Here is a 17464-nt window from a genome sequence, read left to right on the forward strand (position 1 = left end):
CACTTTTAAACACCAATTTTAAAAGTGTGAAAATTACATAAGGAAATGATACAACCTATAGTATCACTACAGTTTTAAGTCAAATGCTAATCGTTAGGAGAGGAGGAAAAAGGTGAAGGGTGGCAAAATATGCCGCTCCAAGACATGCTTACTTCGGCATAACGACAGTTGCGATCTAAAGACACAGAAAAAAAACAGGTACAAGAAGGGCACTTTGACTCCGCCCTTTTTCTTTCTGAAAACAAGCTAATACTTGTCCTCCCCATTCTGAAGATGTCCTCCCTCAACCAGAAGGAAAGTACCATCCTCATTCAAGGGCAGGATGTTGAGACTGAGAGAATTCTATACAAAACCTTTTTTCTTGGCTTCCTCACATACCTTATCTGCTTTTCCACAGCTGCCTCTCTTTGTTCAACCCAGTATCAAAGCCTTTAGGTTATGCCACGTCTTTGGGTCATCTCCTTATGAGGGCTTCTGTGCCACCGAAAACTTGTATTAAATAAGTCTGTTTCTTTCCTGTTCGTCCGTCTTGGGTCAACTTAATTCTCAGGCCCAGCCAAAAACCCAAAGAAGGGGAAGGTAACATTTTTCCTGCCCTGCAGAGGCAAACCCTAGATACATGTTTATTCCATTAATGCATAGCAAACAACCTTAGTTGTTTACGCCCCTATTTTCTGTTGTATGAAAACTAGAAGCTTGGTGTTAGAACAGAGTGATACGCTTGGTACGCAATAGTATGTTGCTCCTGGATAAAACTTATCCTTTGGCTTATTTTTCAGATTAAACTGCTATTTCCCAGTGCAGCCTATAGTCGATGTTACAAGGAACTATGATGAAAAAGATGTTCCCTGTTCAATCATGTTTTAGGAATGTTTGGTTTCTTTATTGTAGATCTTCTCAGAACCATCATTACGTTAATGTAATGGTGATTCTCCAGGAGAAGGATATTCCTCTATGCTTCAAATGGTGAGGTGCTTTAATCTTTGTTAAATTTTAAAAGGAAGACAAAATTTTAAAAAAACCCAAAATGGTTTTTTGATGGTAAACATCCATTACAGAAGGGATTAGGAGGCAGATATTAGTAGGTTTAGGGTAATCTTGAAATCTGAAAATCTAAAATTTCCTCCGTAACTTAAAATCTTTCCCAGGACTGATATCTTTTAAGGTCTCCTGGTTATTTGGCAGCATTTGTGAGGTACACTGAAGTTTGTAGTTTAACTGTTTTTTTTTTTTTAAGTAATCTCTACATCCAACGTGGGGTTCAAACTCATGACCCCGAGGATCAAGAGTCACATGCTCTACTAACTGAGCCAGCCAGGTGCCCTGATACACTGAAGGTGTTATGGTGGTTTTTCTAAAAGAGAAATTCATTCTGTTAAAATAAAATTTAACAAAACTTTTTTAAAAGAGACATTGGGTGCTAAAAGAGATTTCTGAATGTCAATTTATTTTTGTGTTTTTCAAGTCAAGATTATATGAACTATGTATGAACTACCCAGTTTTTAGATAGCAGAATAAAAAGAACAAGCAAAGGTTGTACAGGATATCTGATTCTTTTTAATCTGAACAGAAAATAAGTAAGTATACAAGTTTGCCAAAGAGAGTGGTAAAAACTGAAAGTTATGTATTATGGAATCAGTACATCAAGTTTTACTTTGGTAGCCGGTGATTCTCAGTTAATTCTGCAAAAAACCAAAATCAGTTATACAGAAATAAGAATATAAAACGCCCCTTTCTAAACCCTAGTTTGATAAAACTGATTTCATATCTAGCTTATTGAGAATATTCAGTTTCAGTTTTCCCTGTGCAAATAATACAAGTCATTAATGTGGTTTGGTGAGCTGAAATCAATTTCTCTTAGGATAGTTCAACATAATAACCCAAATATAAAAAAGCTATTCAAGATTCACAGAGATAAACCAGTGCCTAAGAAACATAATTCACCCATGTGCATAATCATTTATAACATATTTCTCCAACATAAAATCACGGTCAAAGACAGTGATAACATTGCATACTCAGTGCATTACTTCCTGTAGTGCATTCCTATGGCTCATCTGGAGTTTAATGCCGTGTAACCACCATACTTCTAATGAATGGGTTTCTACCATACACAAATCCATCCGATTCTTTTTAAAAATCTAACACTCTTAAAGACCTTGAGCTTGATATATAAGGACTTTGTGTTTTAATATCCCAAACATTGGGAAGATCAGGTGTGAAACATAGTAACCACCCCTTGTAAGCAAGACTGCACATAAATTTTTGTTATATCACCACAAAGAACCCTCAAAACAACTCAATACTGCAGATCGAGAGGGGCACATTTATGATTTAGCCAAAGAAAATTCAAATGGCTTTCCTGGAGTCAAATGTACCCCAAGACATATACAAGGAATGAGTGTAGTGGTGGCAGCTAAAGAAATCTGCCACCGTGTAATAAATGCTATTATGCATTGATGTTGTACATTTTGATAATACACTGATTTGTTTCCCACTATCATGGAGCACAAGAAAATGAAACTCAAAACTATCTTGTTAGAACAGGATAAATGATGACCCCAGTTTTTAATAGGGTTCTTCACTGAAGGAAAAGATAGAGCCATCAAAGTCAAATTAGCTGACTTCAAATGGTTTACATCCCAGGATGAATCAGGTTACACTGATTTAAGCCTAATTTAATTTAGGCAGGTTTTTAACCACAAGAATAAGGACATTCTTAGTACATATTAATAATTAAACCAACATATACACAATTAGCAATCTCCTATATAATATTAATTGTAACAACTTGTTCTCAATCATTTCATAGCTAATTTGTTGCTTTGTTTAAAAACAAACAAGCTCAACTTTATTTTACAATGTACTGTATATTTCTAAGTGTGTTCTGTAATGAATTCATTGAAGCAGTACAGCTCTCTGGATTCTAAGAGCCAAACTCAACTGTATCTTCTGTTATCTGTTTGAATTCATAATTGCCTCTCCCATCCATATGCAGGTAGTACTGTAGGAAAGAAGCAGGGGAGAAAAATCAATGACTAAGAGAATTTCCTTTTTGTCAGCAATTTATGTAGAGATTATTATGCAAGAGTACAATTGGGAATTACTTTAAGCTTTACTAAAACCTTCAAAAGTTTTATACACAGAAAGGTAATAAGACTAAATGAAGACGTCTTATCTTTTTAAAAATAGCAACAATATAATTCTGCTTGGAGTGGATATAGTACTTTCCTTTATGAGAACTAAAATACCAGAATTCCTTATTATCTTGAAGGAACCAAATGTATAAGCCTCCTACAAATCAGAATGCTTCTGTAACTCCACAAAAACAAGGATCTGATCTTGGTTGTGTAAAAACACACTGACCAACAGGGCAGTCTTGAATACTTCCTTTATCTGGTTTCCTGGATCAGTGTGGGACCTCTAACTTAAGGCTTTTGTTAGTTCTTGGTCTTAGCAGAGGAGGAAAAGAGCTGTACAGAGTTCCTATATACCCTATCCACTGAAGACACTTAGGACGGCAGTTACAAAGGCTTCTGTTTTATTTAGTGGCTTTTTATTTACAGAAAGGACTTGTTTTTCCATCTTCTATGTTGTTATTTCTTAGCTATTGTGGCCTCTGACATCGTAACGTGTCACCCCTCCTTCACATAATCACTTCTTGATGTTTTGCTTGTGTGCACCACCAGAAAAAGAGGGGACATCAAGCCCAAGTCCTCTCACAGCCCTCTGGCTGTAATGTTTATGAACCCCTGAGAAAACACAAAGGCCTGGACACTTTTCAAACTGCTTTGTTATTCACTTTCTCACTTCATTCATGAAAAAATGGTCAAATTATGTCATAAGATCATAAAAAGAATCTTTAAAAGTCAAGCAGCTATACAGAATTCCATTATTTTTCACAAAACACTTTCATAGAGGCTATCTCTCTGATCCTCATGGTAATCTAGGAGACAGGAAGGCAACGATAAGAAACTTTATTAATGAAGGAAGCAACTGATGCAGTGGTGCTTAAACCCAGGTTTTCTGACTTTAAATCCCATCTCTTCATTTGATCATTTGTACACGATCACATAAACCATAAGGTTCTTGGGGGTAAAGACAGTACTCTGTATCCCTCAAGGACATTTATGTAGCCCAGTACTTGGTGAAAACGCTGCTCCATGAGGTATGTATTTTAAGGCACAAGATACCCTATACTATTGTTCTAATTTTTCTCAAACCCGTTCTTCTACCTAAAATGTATCATTTAGGAAGAAAAAGAAGGAAGAAAGAGAAAAAGAAAGTAGGGAGGGAGGGAAAATGAATCAACAGGGTTTAGTTTGGGGGTGTGATCACCTTACATCAAGAGCTGAAAAGAACTGCCACACCGAGAATGGCTCTGCTTAAGCACCAGAATAAATAGGGTATTGTACTAGTGCAAACCTCACGCAATCTCTGTGTAAATTATAACGACTACTTAATGATTCTATTTTGTTACAGTGCAATGGTAAACATAGCCGACATTATTCAGTTTCCCCTTCATAGCTATGATCTCACTAAAAATGTCCCTAAACCTTCTGCCATCTAATCCTCAAGACTCTTTCCCCTCCTGCCAATACTGGGTGGTGAGAAAAACTTTACTTAGCAATAGCTGTGATAAGGTTGTGTAAATTTTAGTCAGTTATACAACAGTCATTTATAAAAACAGAGAACCACAAGTGGTTTTCTAGTATCTCTCAAATACAACGAAGGCTTGTTTATATGTATTAGAACTTTCAAAACTGACAACTACAATAATATTTAAGAAAAACCGATTTTATTTTATATACCTGAAATAGAATCACCTTTTGTACTTCAAGGTATGTATTTAAAAGGGAACATACACCAAGAAATCTAAAAGCATATAACCACCTGAATGCACATATTTAAATAAGATAAAATTCCCCTATACCATTCAATGTTAAGAAATACAAACCTCATGGTGTTTCCAAAGAGACTTTCTATGTGACACAGTAAAGAGGGTGATGCCGACCTAAGAGAAAGAAAATGATTTAGGTTTACATCAACAACACAGAATCACAAATTAAACTAGTATATATTTTTAAGCTATTAAAATGACTGTCTTCAGAAGCTATAGTTAAAAATCAATGTGAAAGAGAAAAAATTACAATGGACACCCCGATGTTCAAGGTAATGCAAAGTACTGACCATTGACCACATAACAAAAACAAACAAGTATCAATAAAGTCTTAAAAAATAAAAAAAACTAACAGGTACTAGCATTAAGTATACTATTTTGTATGGAGCAGAAAATATACATCCCAACACATTTCCTATTTTACTGTGAAAAATATATGAAAAGAGTACAAGAACAGTAAAAATAGCAAAAGGTCAAAATCAGGAAAATTAAATCTATATAATATAGTGTTGTCTACAGTACATCTGTTTTTCAAATACAGGATCATAATCCTTTATTGGAACCCCTGTTTTGGAATAGGTCTTGGAATTCAGATTTTGGAAAAGTAGTAGTATCATCACCGGAGGGTTCTGGGAAAGAATTCTGTAACTAAACACATGAATGTTTCTGTGGCAGCATGTAAGAACACTGACATTGAGACGTCTAAGAGTTTAAATATCTTTTGTTAGTTCAGGCAAGGTTTGGCTACCCAGTTGAGCTTGCTGCAAAATAATGAAAAATCTTGTGGTTTTAAAAGCTTATTGGTTTTCATTTTTTTATTTTGTTTTTAATTTTTTTTGAGAGAGAGGGAGCAAGAGAGCAGAGCAAGTCTGAGCATGAGTGGGGGAGAGGTAGAAGGGGAGGGAGAGAGGGAGGGAAGGAGAGAGGGAGTGAGGGAGGGAGAGAGAGAGAGAACAAGAGAAAGAGAGAGAGAATATCTTAAGCAGGCTCCACATCCAGCTCGGAGACCAACATGGGAGCGGGGCGGGGGGAGGCTCAATCCCACGACCCTGGGATCATGACCTGAGCTAAAATCAAGAGTCAGATGCTTAACCAACTGAGCCACCCAGACGCCCCAAAAAGCTTATTGGTTTTTAAACTGTATATAAAGATTTAGACTGTAATAAAGATTAAAAACAAAACACTAATCAATATAACTACAGATGCTGTGGATCAGTAGTTCTCAACTGGGGATGGGAGGATTTTTATCCCTTAGAGGACACTTGGCAATGTCGTGGAGACATTCTTGATTGTCACAACTGAGAGCTACTGGCATCTAATGAATGGAGGTCAGAGATGCTGCCAAATATCCTATAACGCAAAGGAGAGCCCCCCACAACTAAGGATTATCCAGCCCAAAATGTCAGAAGAGCGGTGACTGAGAAACTCTGCTCTAGATCATGGTTTCTTAAAATGGATCTCTCAAGGCTGACAGAGATAAATGCCAGAATATCCAGAAAATTCCATCATGAGTTCTAATTTTATTTTCATTTTGATAATTTTTTAAAAATTAGCCTAAGTACATTCCGGATCATTTCGACATGAGATTTAAGTGCCCAAGTCTGGATTTATACTTCTGCTGGTACCAAGTGATTACTTAAAGTGACAGCACTTAAAACTTTTAATGCGCCGTGACTTTGGATGTCACGTGGAAAGGTTCTCAAATTGGTCAGAAACTGCATGACAAAATAAGTTACTAATAAAATACATTTCAGTGGTACAACACTTATTTAATCTTTGAGAGCTCACTTCAGAAATTATTTATTCTTATGATTCCACAATAATTGGATCAGATCTCAACTTAATGAAAGCATTCTTTTTGTTAGAATTGCTGAAGATACATAAACAAAATTCAAAATATAAGATCTGGACCTCAGACTGTATCTTTCCATAATTAAATCCTAAACCAGTGGTTTGGTTTCAGCAAAACAGTATTTACAGGTCTCTTTAATGTTACCAAATTGAAACTCTGTTTTGTCTGTACTTAATTTGTGAATTTACTAGTTCTGTGGCTGTAAATCAGCTCTAAGTTCAAGGAGCTCATACTTGATTTCATACTTATACATATTCAATTGCTGTTATAGTAGTATAAGCTAAATTATCAACTGGGAGTCCCATAAGAATTTTTTTCTTTTAAATGGAATCTATGCTTTATAGGAGAATCACATCTTATGTGGGGACTCACAGCCTACAACTAGATGTAAGAGGAAGTCGCATGGTCAAAACTACCAGCCTCTAAATCATTGATCAAATGGACTATACCTATAAATACCTCCAATACCTATAAATCTGAAAGTTTATATGAACAAATACATAGAGAAATTATAAATGACTGAAACGGATTCAAGAATAGAAAACAAACCATTACAGAAATAAAATCAGTAACGAAAATCTTCCTACAAAGATGAATGTAGCACATGCATTCCTTTGTCTTCATGCCAATGCTTCTCAAACCTTAATGTGCATTTGAGAATTTTGTTAAAATGTGGACTCTGACTTGGTAGGGCCAGAGTCCGCATCCTAACAAGTTCCCAGGAGATGCTGCTGCTGCTGCTGCTAGTACCAACACTGATGGGTAGGAATTCACACTGTAAATATGCGATATGACCTTTTATGTGTACTATAAACCCCCAAAGAACAGCTACAAGTTGTTAAAAGACTCCTGTACTTCGTTTACTTACACAGAGCTGCGAATGGTTAGGATATACTGCTAGTAACCACTCAACAGTTACTTAAAGAAAAGGCTACCAAAAGAAACTTTGGTAAGAAAGTTGGAAGTAAGTTTAAATATACTATTTGTTTCAAATCTAAGATACGGCTAAAGAATTATATACAGAAATCATTTACAATTCTTTTTCTTTTATTCATATCTACTAATTATCATTTGAAATCTTTATTAAAGTCGATACATCCTTCTTTGATAGTAATTTCATTACTTAGTAACTTGAAATCTTCTCTTTGGACAGATATTTCGCTGGACACAGAGTACACAGAGAAGAATGACACAAACCCTAAAACTGAGAACCTGAAGTGCTTACCTTTCGACAATGACTGTAAATGTAGCCTTCCACATCCACACTCACAGCACTTGTGCATTCGTCCAAAATGGCAAACTGGGGTTTATGATAAAATAACCTTGCCATCTGAAGCACAAAAAGAAATATTTTGTGTAATCACAACATGCAAAAACTAGTAAGCTCAACTAGATTTACACTTAGTCTTGTAAAAGAAGTACAAAAATTATTTTAACTTAAAAAATGTTTTCCCAAAACAGAAACAATATCAAAAAACCTGTTTTTACTGTCTTCCCAAACAATGGGGAAAATGTAACACATGGGAAATACTGTTAAGAGTTCATCAAAACATTTAAGATGTGATGTGAAATGAAGCTGAGTTTCAAACTATCAGAGAAAGTTCTCTAAACAAGATTAGAGGGTATATATTGTAACCAAATCTTGGAATTCAGACTCTAGATGGCTCAAGTGCAAATATGTGTTTACTTCTAAATATTCTGTTACCTCAGTCATGGCAATTAATATTAAGCTGCCGATTAATATTTCCACCAATTATTTTTGAGTGCCCCTGTTTTATATCCCTGAGGTCAGTACTGGGTGTGCTCATTTTTTAAAGGCTCTGCAAATTTTGTAAGTAAAAATTAACATCAAGATCGTTACAGCTTCCATTTCTTTGATTGGCACAAATGCTGAACATTTGCTCATTTATTTTCCATACGTATTTTATTTTCTGGGAATTATTTACCCTGATCCTTTGTCTAACAGATATTCCAATTGGTCATCAGCCCCCAACAACGATCGCCATGTTGCAAGACCAATGGACACTTTTCCATCCTTACCCAATTTATCTTCTCTGCTACATGCAACTCAGATGACCACTTCCTCCTTCTTGAGAAAGTAACAGTGAAACCATAGTCTTAACGTTTCTTCTCACTTCTTAGGCTGCTTCCTCAGTTTCTTTTCCAGCATTTTCTTTTCTGCTGGACCACTAAATGTTGGGGTTCCTCAGGGCCAATTCCTAAGTCCTCTTCTCTTTTTCCTACATTGTCTGAGTGATCTCATTGAATCTCATTATCTCAAGTATTATTTACATTTGTAAACTCTCAATATGTATCTCTTGCCCATCCTTCTCTTCTAATTACAAGACTGATATATAAATATTCCTCTTTGATATTTCTACTTAGTTATCTGATTTTCCCCTTAAAATCCATTCATGTACTCCACCCCCATCTTAAACATTTCAGCAAATCACACTATCAAACAGCTGCTCAACCTAGAAGGCCATGAGTCCTCCTTGATCTTTCCCTTCTTCTCCTTCCTTCCACATTCCTACCCCTCATTTTTTTTAGTCCATTCGAGTAAGTCCTTCAGTCTTTTGTAGTCCACTCACTTTACTGCATCTCCAAAATCATGCCCTCAGCCCAGAATACAATCCTCTCCTGCCTAGAGGACCACAAATGGCCTATTTCCTCTTTCACTCCTCTCCAATCCATTTTCCCTGTAACTAGAAGGATTCTTCAGAAATGTAAATCCAAGAATTTCACTCTTCTGCTTAAACCCCTTCAACAACTTCTCACTTCACTAAGAACAAAACCCAAACTCCTTAGCATGGCCCACAGACCCTGCATAATCGGATTCCTACTTACTTTCTAACCTCAGCATTTCTAACCTCAACATGACCAGGACACAAGGTATCTAAGGCCAGAGAGGCTTAGCACATGTCATTTTTCTTAGGTCTCAAACACCGCACCGTACTCTGCTTCTCACATCTTTGAAATTTCTGTTTAGACCACCTCCTCAAACCTACCCTGACCCCTGTCCCACAATCTAAGCGGGTCACTCCTTAACATCTCTGCAGTGCTTCATAGGTTTTGAACTGTGTGTTGTCTTGTTTCTTTGTCTACTCCTCTAGGCTAGTATATTTGCATAAGCAGAGATTATTTTAATCACTACTGTACACTCGATATTTGCATGAAGGAAACATTTAAATATTTGATAAATTAATGGCCAGAACATAAGCAGCTCTCTTGGGGTTTGTATCTATTTGATGAGGTGAGGAAGGGGAAGCATTAAGTATAGACTATGAAGAAGTTCAGCTGTGCAGAGAATGAAAGGTACAGACGACAGAGGTTAAGGCTGAGTTTGCCTTTTAGATCAGGGAGACCTGGAATGTCTTTCTGAAAGAGAAGGACCAGAAGAGATTGAATACAGGGTGTGTGTCTGCACATGTGCATAACCGAAGGAAAGAATATGATAAAGTCAGAGGAGAGAGGGTCCAAAAACATGGAGACACTGAGCTTTTCTCAAGAGGAAGGATGACATAGTCTCCACAGACAGAATGAGGGAGGTCAGGGCAGCCTAGTGCAAGCTCAATGAAGAGGATTGGTTATCTAAAGGCATTCCACAAATGCCCCTCCTCTGTGTCCCCATGGAAGTCTCTGCATACCTACCTCACCACACCCAGCACATCGTGTAGCGATTTTCTCACATGTCTCTCTCCCACTCCGCCGTCAGTACTTGATCCCACAGTACGAGATCGTGACGTGAATAAGTCCATGACCCCTGCAGCTGTACTGCCACCTGAGCTGGACACGCCACCGCCTACGCCTCGGTGGTCACCTTCACCCCCAGCCTTGTGTGGCAGCACACTTCACTGTGCTATTGCTCACCTTCCTCCATACACGGGGTACTCCGCAGTTCCTGCCCCAGGGGACTTGTGAGAATTGAATGGAGAGGGCTTAGCCTACCGCCTATCACCTATTAAGCACTCAATAAAAATGAGCTGTCATCTCACTGACATAACAGCTTCTCTTTCTCCTCTGAGGAGAAGTTGAGCTGTTCTGCAGAGAGACATGGAGTAGGCAATGAGGTAGAAAGCCTGAGATTAGTAGTTTATAAATGATACTCGTGGAAAATAAGAGAGAGGGGCAAAAGTAAGTAAATGACCACCTGACCGTGCTGTGAGCCCCTGGAAGACTGGAAGCCATGAAAGCGTGACGGTACCAACCCCCGTCACCCTGATCTTTCAGCTGTGCTCAGGAGCCTATGTACACAAACGCCAAGGCAAACAACTGCTCTTGGGCTGAGGCTGAGGTAATAAGAGGAAACAAAAAGTGGGAAAGGAAGTTAAAGGGAAGGGATCATTTGTTCATTGCTTTAAGAAATACTACCTGAGTACCTTCTATGTGCCAGGACCTGGATTATTAAGTTTGTACTGGACAGAAAGGAGGCAGAGTCAGAAGGGGACTTATCAATCATAAGAAAAGGGATGGGTCAATATTCAAAATATCAGGGTGTCTGAAGCAAGGAGACAGTTGCCAATTAGGTAAAAGAAAAAGAATTGCAAAAATGGATTTAAAAAACACTAAAAATTTTATGACAATGGTATCTCTGGTAAGGGGGGTTTTGGCCCTTCTTTATACTTTTAAAAATATTCCAACTTTTCTATCATACATACTTTTTCATAATTAAAAAAAAAAAACTTTCCTAAATAGGAAGAACAAGAATAGAGGAGTAGGAAAGATAACTATCAATCAGAGAAGTAAGATATTGCAACTTATGATACTGGGTAGAGCTACCCTGGCTGGTAATGGCTGGGCCCAAACAAGTGCAGGGGAGGTAAGGAAGATGTTACTTGAGACTGTAACAGACAGTGAGAGAAGGGAACTGGACAGACAGTCCACCTGGACACTGGAGGCTGTATCGCATATTGGTCAAGAGCAAGAATTCTGGGGGTGCCTGGGAGGCTCAGTCAGTTAAGCATCTGACTTCAGCTCAGGTCATGATCTCACAGTTCATAGGTTTCAGCCCCATATCAGGTTCCACAAGGACAGTGTGGAGCCTGTTTGGGATTCTTTCTCTGCCCCTCTCCCACTCTCTCTCTCAAAAATAAATGAATAAACTTTAAAAAAAAAAAAAAAAAAAGAGCAAGAATTCTGGTGTCAGACCCACCTGCACTTGAATCTCCATTCTGCCACTCAGTAGCCTGCAAGGCTTTCCCTTGTCTATACCTTAATTGACAGGGTTGCCAGGAGAGTTAGAGTTTGCCACGCAAAACCAATCCTTCCCTCGTGTTATCCCAGTGCACCTTCCTTACAGCTGTAACTGAAGACTGCCTTGTGTGTGAGATAGCTGAGAATATCTGTATCTCCTCACTCAATTATCAAGGGCAGGCACCTATCTCAGTGCCTGCACAGAGTAGATTCCCAGCTAATAGTGAACTCTGTGAAAATTATACCATAATTAAGGTTTTTTTCACTAAGATCATGGAATAATAATCTCATTTCCCTACATTTATACTGACGTTTTTCAAGGAACTTTTAGAAATGTGTTCACCAGACCTCCCTTTATTCAAAGGTATTATTCCATTCCCTCAAATTTAAATGTGACTTTCCTTACCCAAAAGTTCCTTTGGTTCATCTGTTTATACCAACCATCACTCTTACAGATTCACTGTTTGGGGTGGTTAGACCTTTCAAGCTTATTACTCTTAAAAAATTATAATTTTTATAACTTATAAAAATTATGTCCTCTCTTCCCTCAATTGTTTACTTTGAAAATTTTCAAGCCTACCCAGAACTGTAGGAACAGTAAAGTGACCACACAAAAACTCTTCGCCCAATTTCACCAACATCAACATCTGTTGCATTAGCCTTCTCTCTCTCCCCACAAACCTTTTGAAGGTAGCAAAGCAATATGCTTGGTTTTAAATTTCAGTCAGTTCTGCAAACACTGGTCTACACAGAACACACCTGCCAATGGCTTGGTCGTGCAGCCCTGTCATGGGTAAGCTCCTCCATTTCCCAACCAACTCTAGAGTGGTTCATCTGGTTTTATTTTATTTTTTAATTTTTTTTTCTAACGTTTATTTATTTTTGAGACAGAGAGAGACAGAACATGAATGGGGGAGGGGCAGAGAGAGAGGGAGACACAGAATCTGAAACAGGCTCCAGGCTCTGAACTGTCAGCACAGAGCCCGACGCAGGGCTCGAACTCACAGACTGTGAGATCATGACCTGAGGTGAAGTCCGACGCTTAGCCGACTGGGCCACCCAGGCGCTCCAGAGTGGCTCATCTGGTTTTACAGGGCTCCTTCTTTGGCCCTTGTCCTCTCCCTAACACATTCTCTCACTCCTCCAGACCTTGAACTTCTTATCTTCAAAGAAGAACTATCCCTTCTGTACCCTACACATAGAGTTCTTAGTTCAGCACATTTATTTTTCTTTCTCTGGATTTATACTGTGTCCATTTGTGAATCTTGACTTATCCCTCCATCTTCTTTGAAGTCATGGTAACAAGAATTTAAATTTGCTCTACTGACTTGTAGTTATTTCTATAGTCATCTACTAAATTGATTCCAGAAACCCCAATCACTTCAAATTCTCACTCCTACCACCCAATTTCCATTTTGAGTATGGCTGACATCTCTTTTCTTTTGTTTATGACTCATTCTTCACTCTATCAATTAATCTTATGCTATAGCACTAGCCAGACAAAACACTATTAAGTTCATATAGAATGGGTATGTTTTGGGAAAAATAATATGCAGTATCAGGGAATAGGAGGCAACAGAAAAGGGAGAATAGAATCTAAAGATAATGAGTAAGCAATTCAGCAATAAGCCATTTCTTTTACTGTTTTTCCTTAGCCACAGTTCTAATTTCCACAAGGTTAACACACTGGAAAAAAAATTCCTCTGGATCTGCGCAAACTATGGTATGCAGGGTTAGAAAATGACTCTTTAAAAGTTATCCCTCTTAACAGAGTACTCAAGGTATCACTCTTAATATGCAGTGTCCTGTAGTCAAGTTTGATCAGGAATAAGTTTAGACAATCATAAAATTAAAACAGTTCCTTGCAAACCCTTCTTCATATTAGGAAAATGTAAGAAATCTAAATAATTTTGGGTAGCAGATACTAAGCCCTGAAACCAGGACACACATAATGGTAGAGGGAAGGGCAGGAACAGAATAAAGTGGGAACAAAGTTAGAGTGGATGATTTCTACTACCTTCTGATATTTCAGAAAGAAAAGCTTCAGTGAGAGGTCAACAGGAAAAAGATATAAGACATCTTGGACTACCATATAACCCAGGATCAATGTGATGGAAAGTTTCCCCAACTTTAATTAATCCCCAATGAATTAATAGTAATATAATTAGAAAATTTATGGATTTTTCAGACTTCTAAATGTACATGCAAGTTATATATTTTCAAGCATTTCTATTATCATTTAAACTAATCCATTCAACAATACTTGCTAAATAAAAAGATTAAAATAAAACTGTGTGCCTTGATTAATCAAAATACTGGACTGTAAGAGTGACCCTAAGCAATCAGTTGCCCTGTCATGCAATATAGTCCAAGAATAACTTACCGCCATTCTTTGTTTCTCTCCACCACTGAGGACATCCATCCAATCCTGAACACTGTCCCAGCCTCCTTCACGTTCAAGGATATGACCCAACTGGACATTATCTAAGTATTCCTTTAGTACCTTTCAGCAAAATGATTAAAGATTAAATCACACGTAATGTAAACCAACATTCTCTAGCTTGCTTTATTTTTTAAACTAGAATCGCTGTAATTCTACTGCCAATATTACTTACAGGGGCACATTTCACAAAAGAATGTGGCACAAAGATAGCCCTAAATCCTTTACTTCCTATCTATGCTAACTTTGACATATGTAGTAGCTTAAAGAGAATAACACTATTGCATATAATTAAAAGATAAGGGCAATGAAAAAAAAAAAAAAAAGTAATAGTGTAAAGACAGGTTAAATTCACCAAACCATATTTAAGCAAAGTAGGTAACATCTTACCTCAACTTGGAAAGTTGTAATTAATGACAAGGTTTTAGAAGGCTTTTCAGGCTAGGATAAACTACCTGGCAGTTAAAATGCTTAACTGATTAAGATAAAGAATCTGATATGGAGGATTTCCAGTAGGTCTAGTCCATAAGCATTTCCTTACTAGGTCAGATATCCCCTTCCTTTTCTGATCTTCTCTTCCATCTGGATATATCACTTGGTCTCGAAGTGTTCCAAGGGTCATATAAGGTCTCTGATAGTGGCAGAGCAAAAATTATTATAAGTGAATTCTTTAAAAATAAATGAAAAGATCTTTAAATCAAAGATTACAAAATAAACAAGGTCTTACCTGAGGAACATAGAATAACTTTCCTCTCTCAGGTTTAGTTAGACGCCCTCCAAAAAGAGGCCATAACTATAAAAGGAAAAGGAAGGGGGAGAGGAGCAATTATAAATTTCACCATGTAGTAGATTGTATGGCAAAACAAGACTACAATATCTTGAGGCCAATTTGTACTTACTTCACCAAGAACACGGAAAAGTGAACTCTTCCCACAGCCATTTGGACCACAAATTAAAACATTGGCCCCAGATCGAACCTGAAAATCAGTCCATGAATTAATAGGGAATATATACTCAGTGAACATTTCTTTTGAGTCAAATTGTTCTTTGCTAACGATAAGCTTTCTAGTTTGTCTATAACTGTGATAATAGGTAGAAGCAGTGGAGGGTTTGGTTGACCTTTCATTTTTGTTTACTTTCAATATTTACTCACTTTTTTCATTTAAAAGTCAGTGACTGCAGCTTATAAATTTTGAGAATTCTTGAAAACAAGTATGTGTGTATATGTTTTCAAAAAAAAAAATGGAATCATACTATGTATGTTCTATATGTTATTTAATAATATATCACAAATATTCTTCTAAGTCAGTATACTCAGATTCCTCCCATTCTATTTTTAAAGGCCTACAGTGTATTCCATTCTAAGAATGCACCCTAATTTATTTAACTACCTCCTTTTTGTTAAGTCTTTTGCATTTTGCTTTGCTCTTTTAGATAATACTGCAATGAACTGGAATCAGTGAGTGAATTTATGCATTGGTGAGAAATGTGTCTATACAGATCAGATTCTTAGAAGTATATATGCATTATTAATATTTACAAGTGCCACCAAATCGCTCTGCAATGATGTAAAGTTAAATGAAAAAAACGTAATCAAGAGTGGTTAAGTTCTGAGCTTATGGTCTCATATAAGTGTTAATCAACCCTGTGAAAAATCAGAAACCTGGGTTAGAATTTCAGCTCACAACATTACAGAGCAATGTATCACAGCAGGAAAGGAGACAACAAAGGTATGAGTTACTCTAGCTGTGGAACCTGCCTTTGACAAATTTTTTTAACTGTTGAGGCCTTATGTTCTTATTACTTAATTGAATGAATACTTTTGGAATGCTCAGTGTCAGGTTCTGCTTTAGGTAATGGAGCTATGCTAATGAATAAAAAAAAAAAAAAACCTGCCCGTACCAGTTTACATTCTAGTGGGAGAGACATAAAGAATACACACAAGAAATGAGTAAACTAAATAGTATCTTAGAAAATAAGTGCTATGGAAAAAAATATATACCAAGGTAAGGAAATTTGGAAGCGGTTAGGGGAGGTTACGTTTTGAAGGTGGCCAGACCAGGACTCATTGGAAATGACAACTGGGCAACTTTGAAAGGAGTAAATTAGGAGTTTATCTAGAGGAAGACTGCTCTAGCCTAACCCTACCCACAAAAAGCTGGTTCAAAGGCACTGAAGCAGGAATGTACGTATCCTTGTCAAAAAACAGAAAAGAGGTTGAGAAAACTGAGAGAGAGGAAGGAGTAGTAGGAAAAGAGCTGAGAGAAGTAAGAGGTTGGTGGAAAGCAGTGCAGGCAAATCCTACAGGGCACTGGGAGCCACTGAAAGGACTGCCTTTTACTCTGATGAAACACAGAGCCATCAGCATTAGCCACAACAGCCAAAGGTGGCAGCAACCCAGAAGGATGAAGGGATAAACAAAATGTAGACTATACGTACAATGGAATAGGATTCAGCCTTGAAAAGGAAGGACATTCTGACACGTGCTACAACATGGATGAAACTTCAAGAAATAAGCTAGACACAAAAGGACAACTGCTGTATGATTCCACTTATATGAGGTCCCTAGAATAGTCATATCTATAAAGTAGAATAGTAGTTACCAGGGGTTGGGGAGAGTGGGAAATCAGGAATTATTGTTTAATGGGTCCAGAGTTTCTGTTGGTTACGATAAAAATTTGTGGAGATGGTTAGTTGGTGATGGCTGCACAACACTATAAATGAACTTAATGGCACTGAACTGTTTACTAAAAAATGGTTAAAAGAGTCAATTTTATGTTATGTGCATTTTGCCACAATAAAAAAATTTAATGGTAGAAAGGGATAAATTGTACGTTATGTATATTTTACCACAGTAACAAAAGAATGAGCTTCTTTTTAAAAATGGTTGAGAATCTGATGAATGGATAAAGAAATTGTGGTTTATATACACAATGGAGTACTACATGGCAATGAGAAAGAACGAAATATGGCCCTTTGTAGCAACGTGGATGGAACTGGAGAGTGTGATGCTAAGTGAAGTAAGCCATACAGAGAAAGACAGATACCATATGTTTTCACTCTTATGTGGATCCTGAGT

At 37.3% G+C, this 17464-nt stretch overlaps 1 protein-coding gene across 2 annotated transcripts in view; it reads right to left on the bottom strand.

The window, feature by feature from the left end:
- Nucleotides 1-1263: 1263 nt before the first annotated feature.
- Nucleotides 1264-17464, bottom strand: part of ABCD3 (ATP binding cassette subfamily D member 3) — a 75588-nt gene continuing 59387 nt past the window's right edge. The window contains exons 17-23 of one of the 2 annotated variants that reach the window (XM_049616775.1): nucleotides 15285-15362; nucleotides 15113-15178; nucleotides 14927-15016; nucleotides 14329-14448; nucleotides 7978-8082; nucleotides 4958-5014; nucleotides 1264-3004 (exon numbers count right to left, since the gene is read on the bottom strand). In XM_049616775.1, the coding sequence (XP_049472732.1) occupies nucleotides 2927-3004; nucleotides 4958-5014; nucleotides 7978-8082; nucleotides 14329-14448; nucleotides 14927-15016; nucleotides 15113-15178; nucleotides 15285-15362 (594 nt within the window). In that variant the 3' untranslated portion in view covers nucleotides 1264-2926. The remainder of the gene's footprint in view (nucleotides 3005-4957; nucleotides 5015-7977; nucleotides 8083-14328; nucleotides 14449-14926; nucleotides 15017-15112; nucleotides 15179-15284; nucleotides 15363-17464) is intronic. The other variant, XM_049616777.1, reaches the window with a different exon arrangement.

The sequence above is a fragment of the Panthera uncia genome, assembly GCF_023721935.1.
Source record: "Panthera uncia isolate 11264 chromosome C1 unlocalized genomic scaffold, Puncia_PCG_1.0 HiC_scaffold_4, whole genome shotgun sequence".
Taxonomy (NCBI): Eukaryota; Metazoa; Chordata; class Mammalia; order Carnivora; family Felidae; genus Panthera; species Panthera uncia.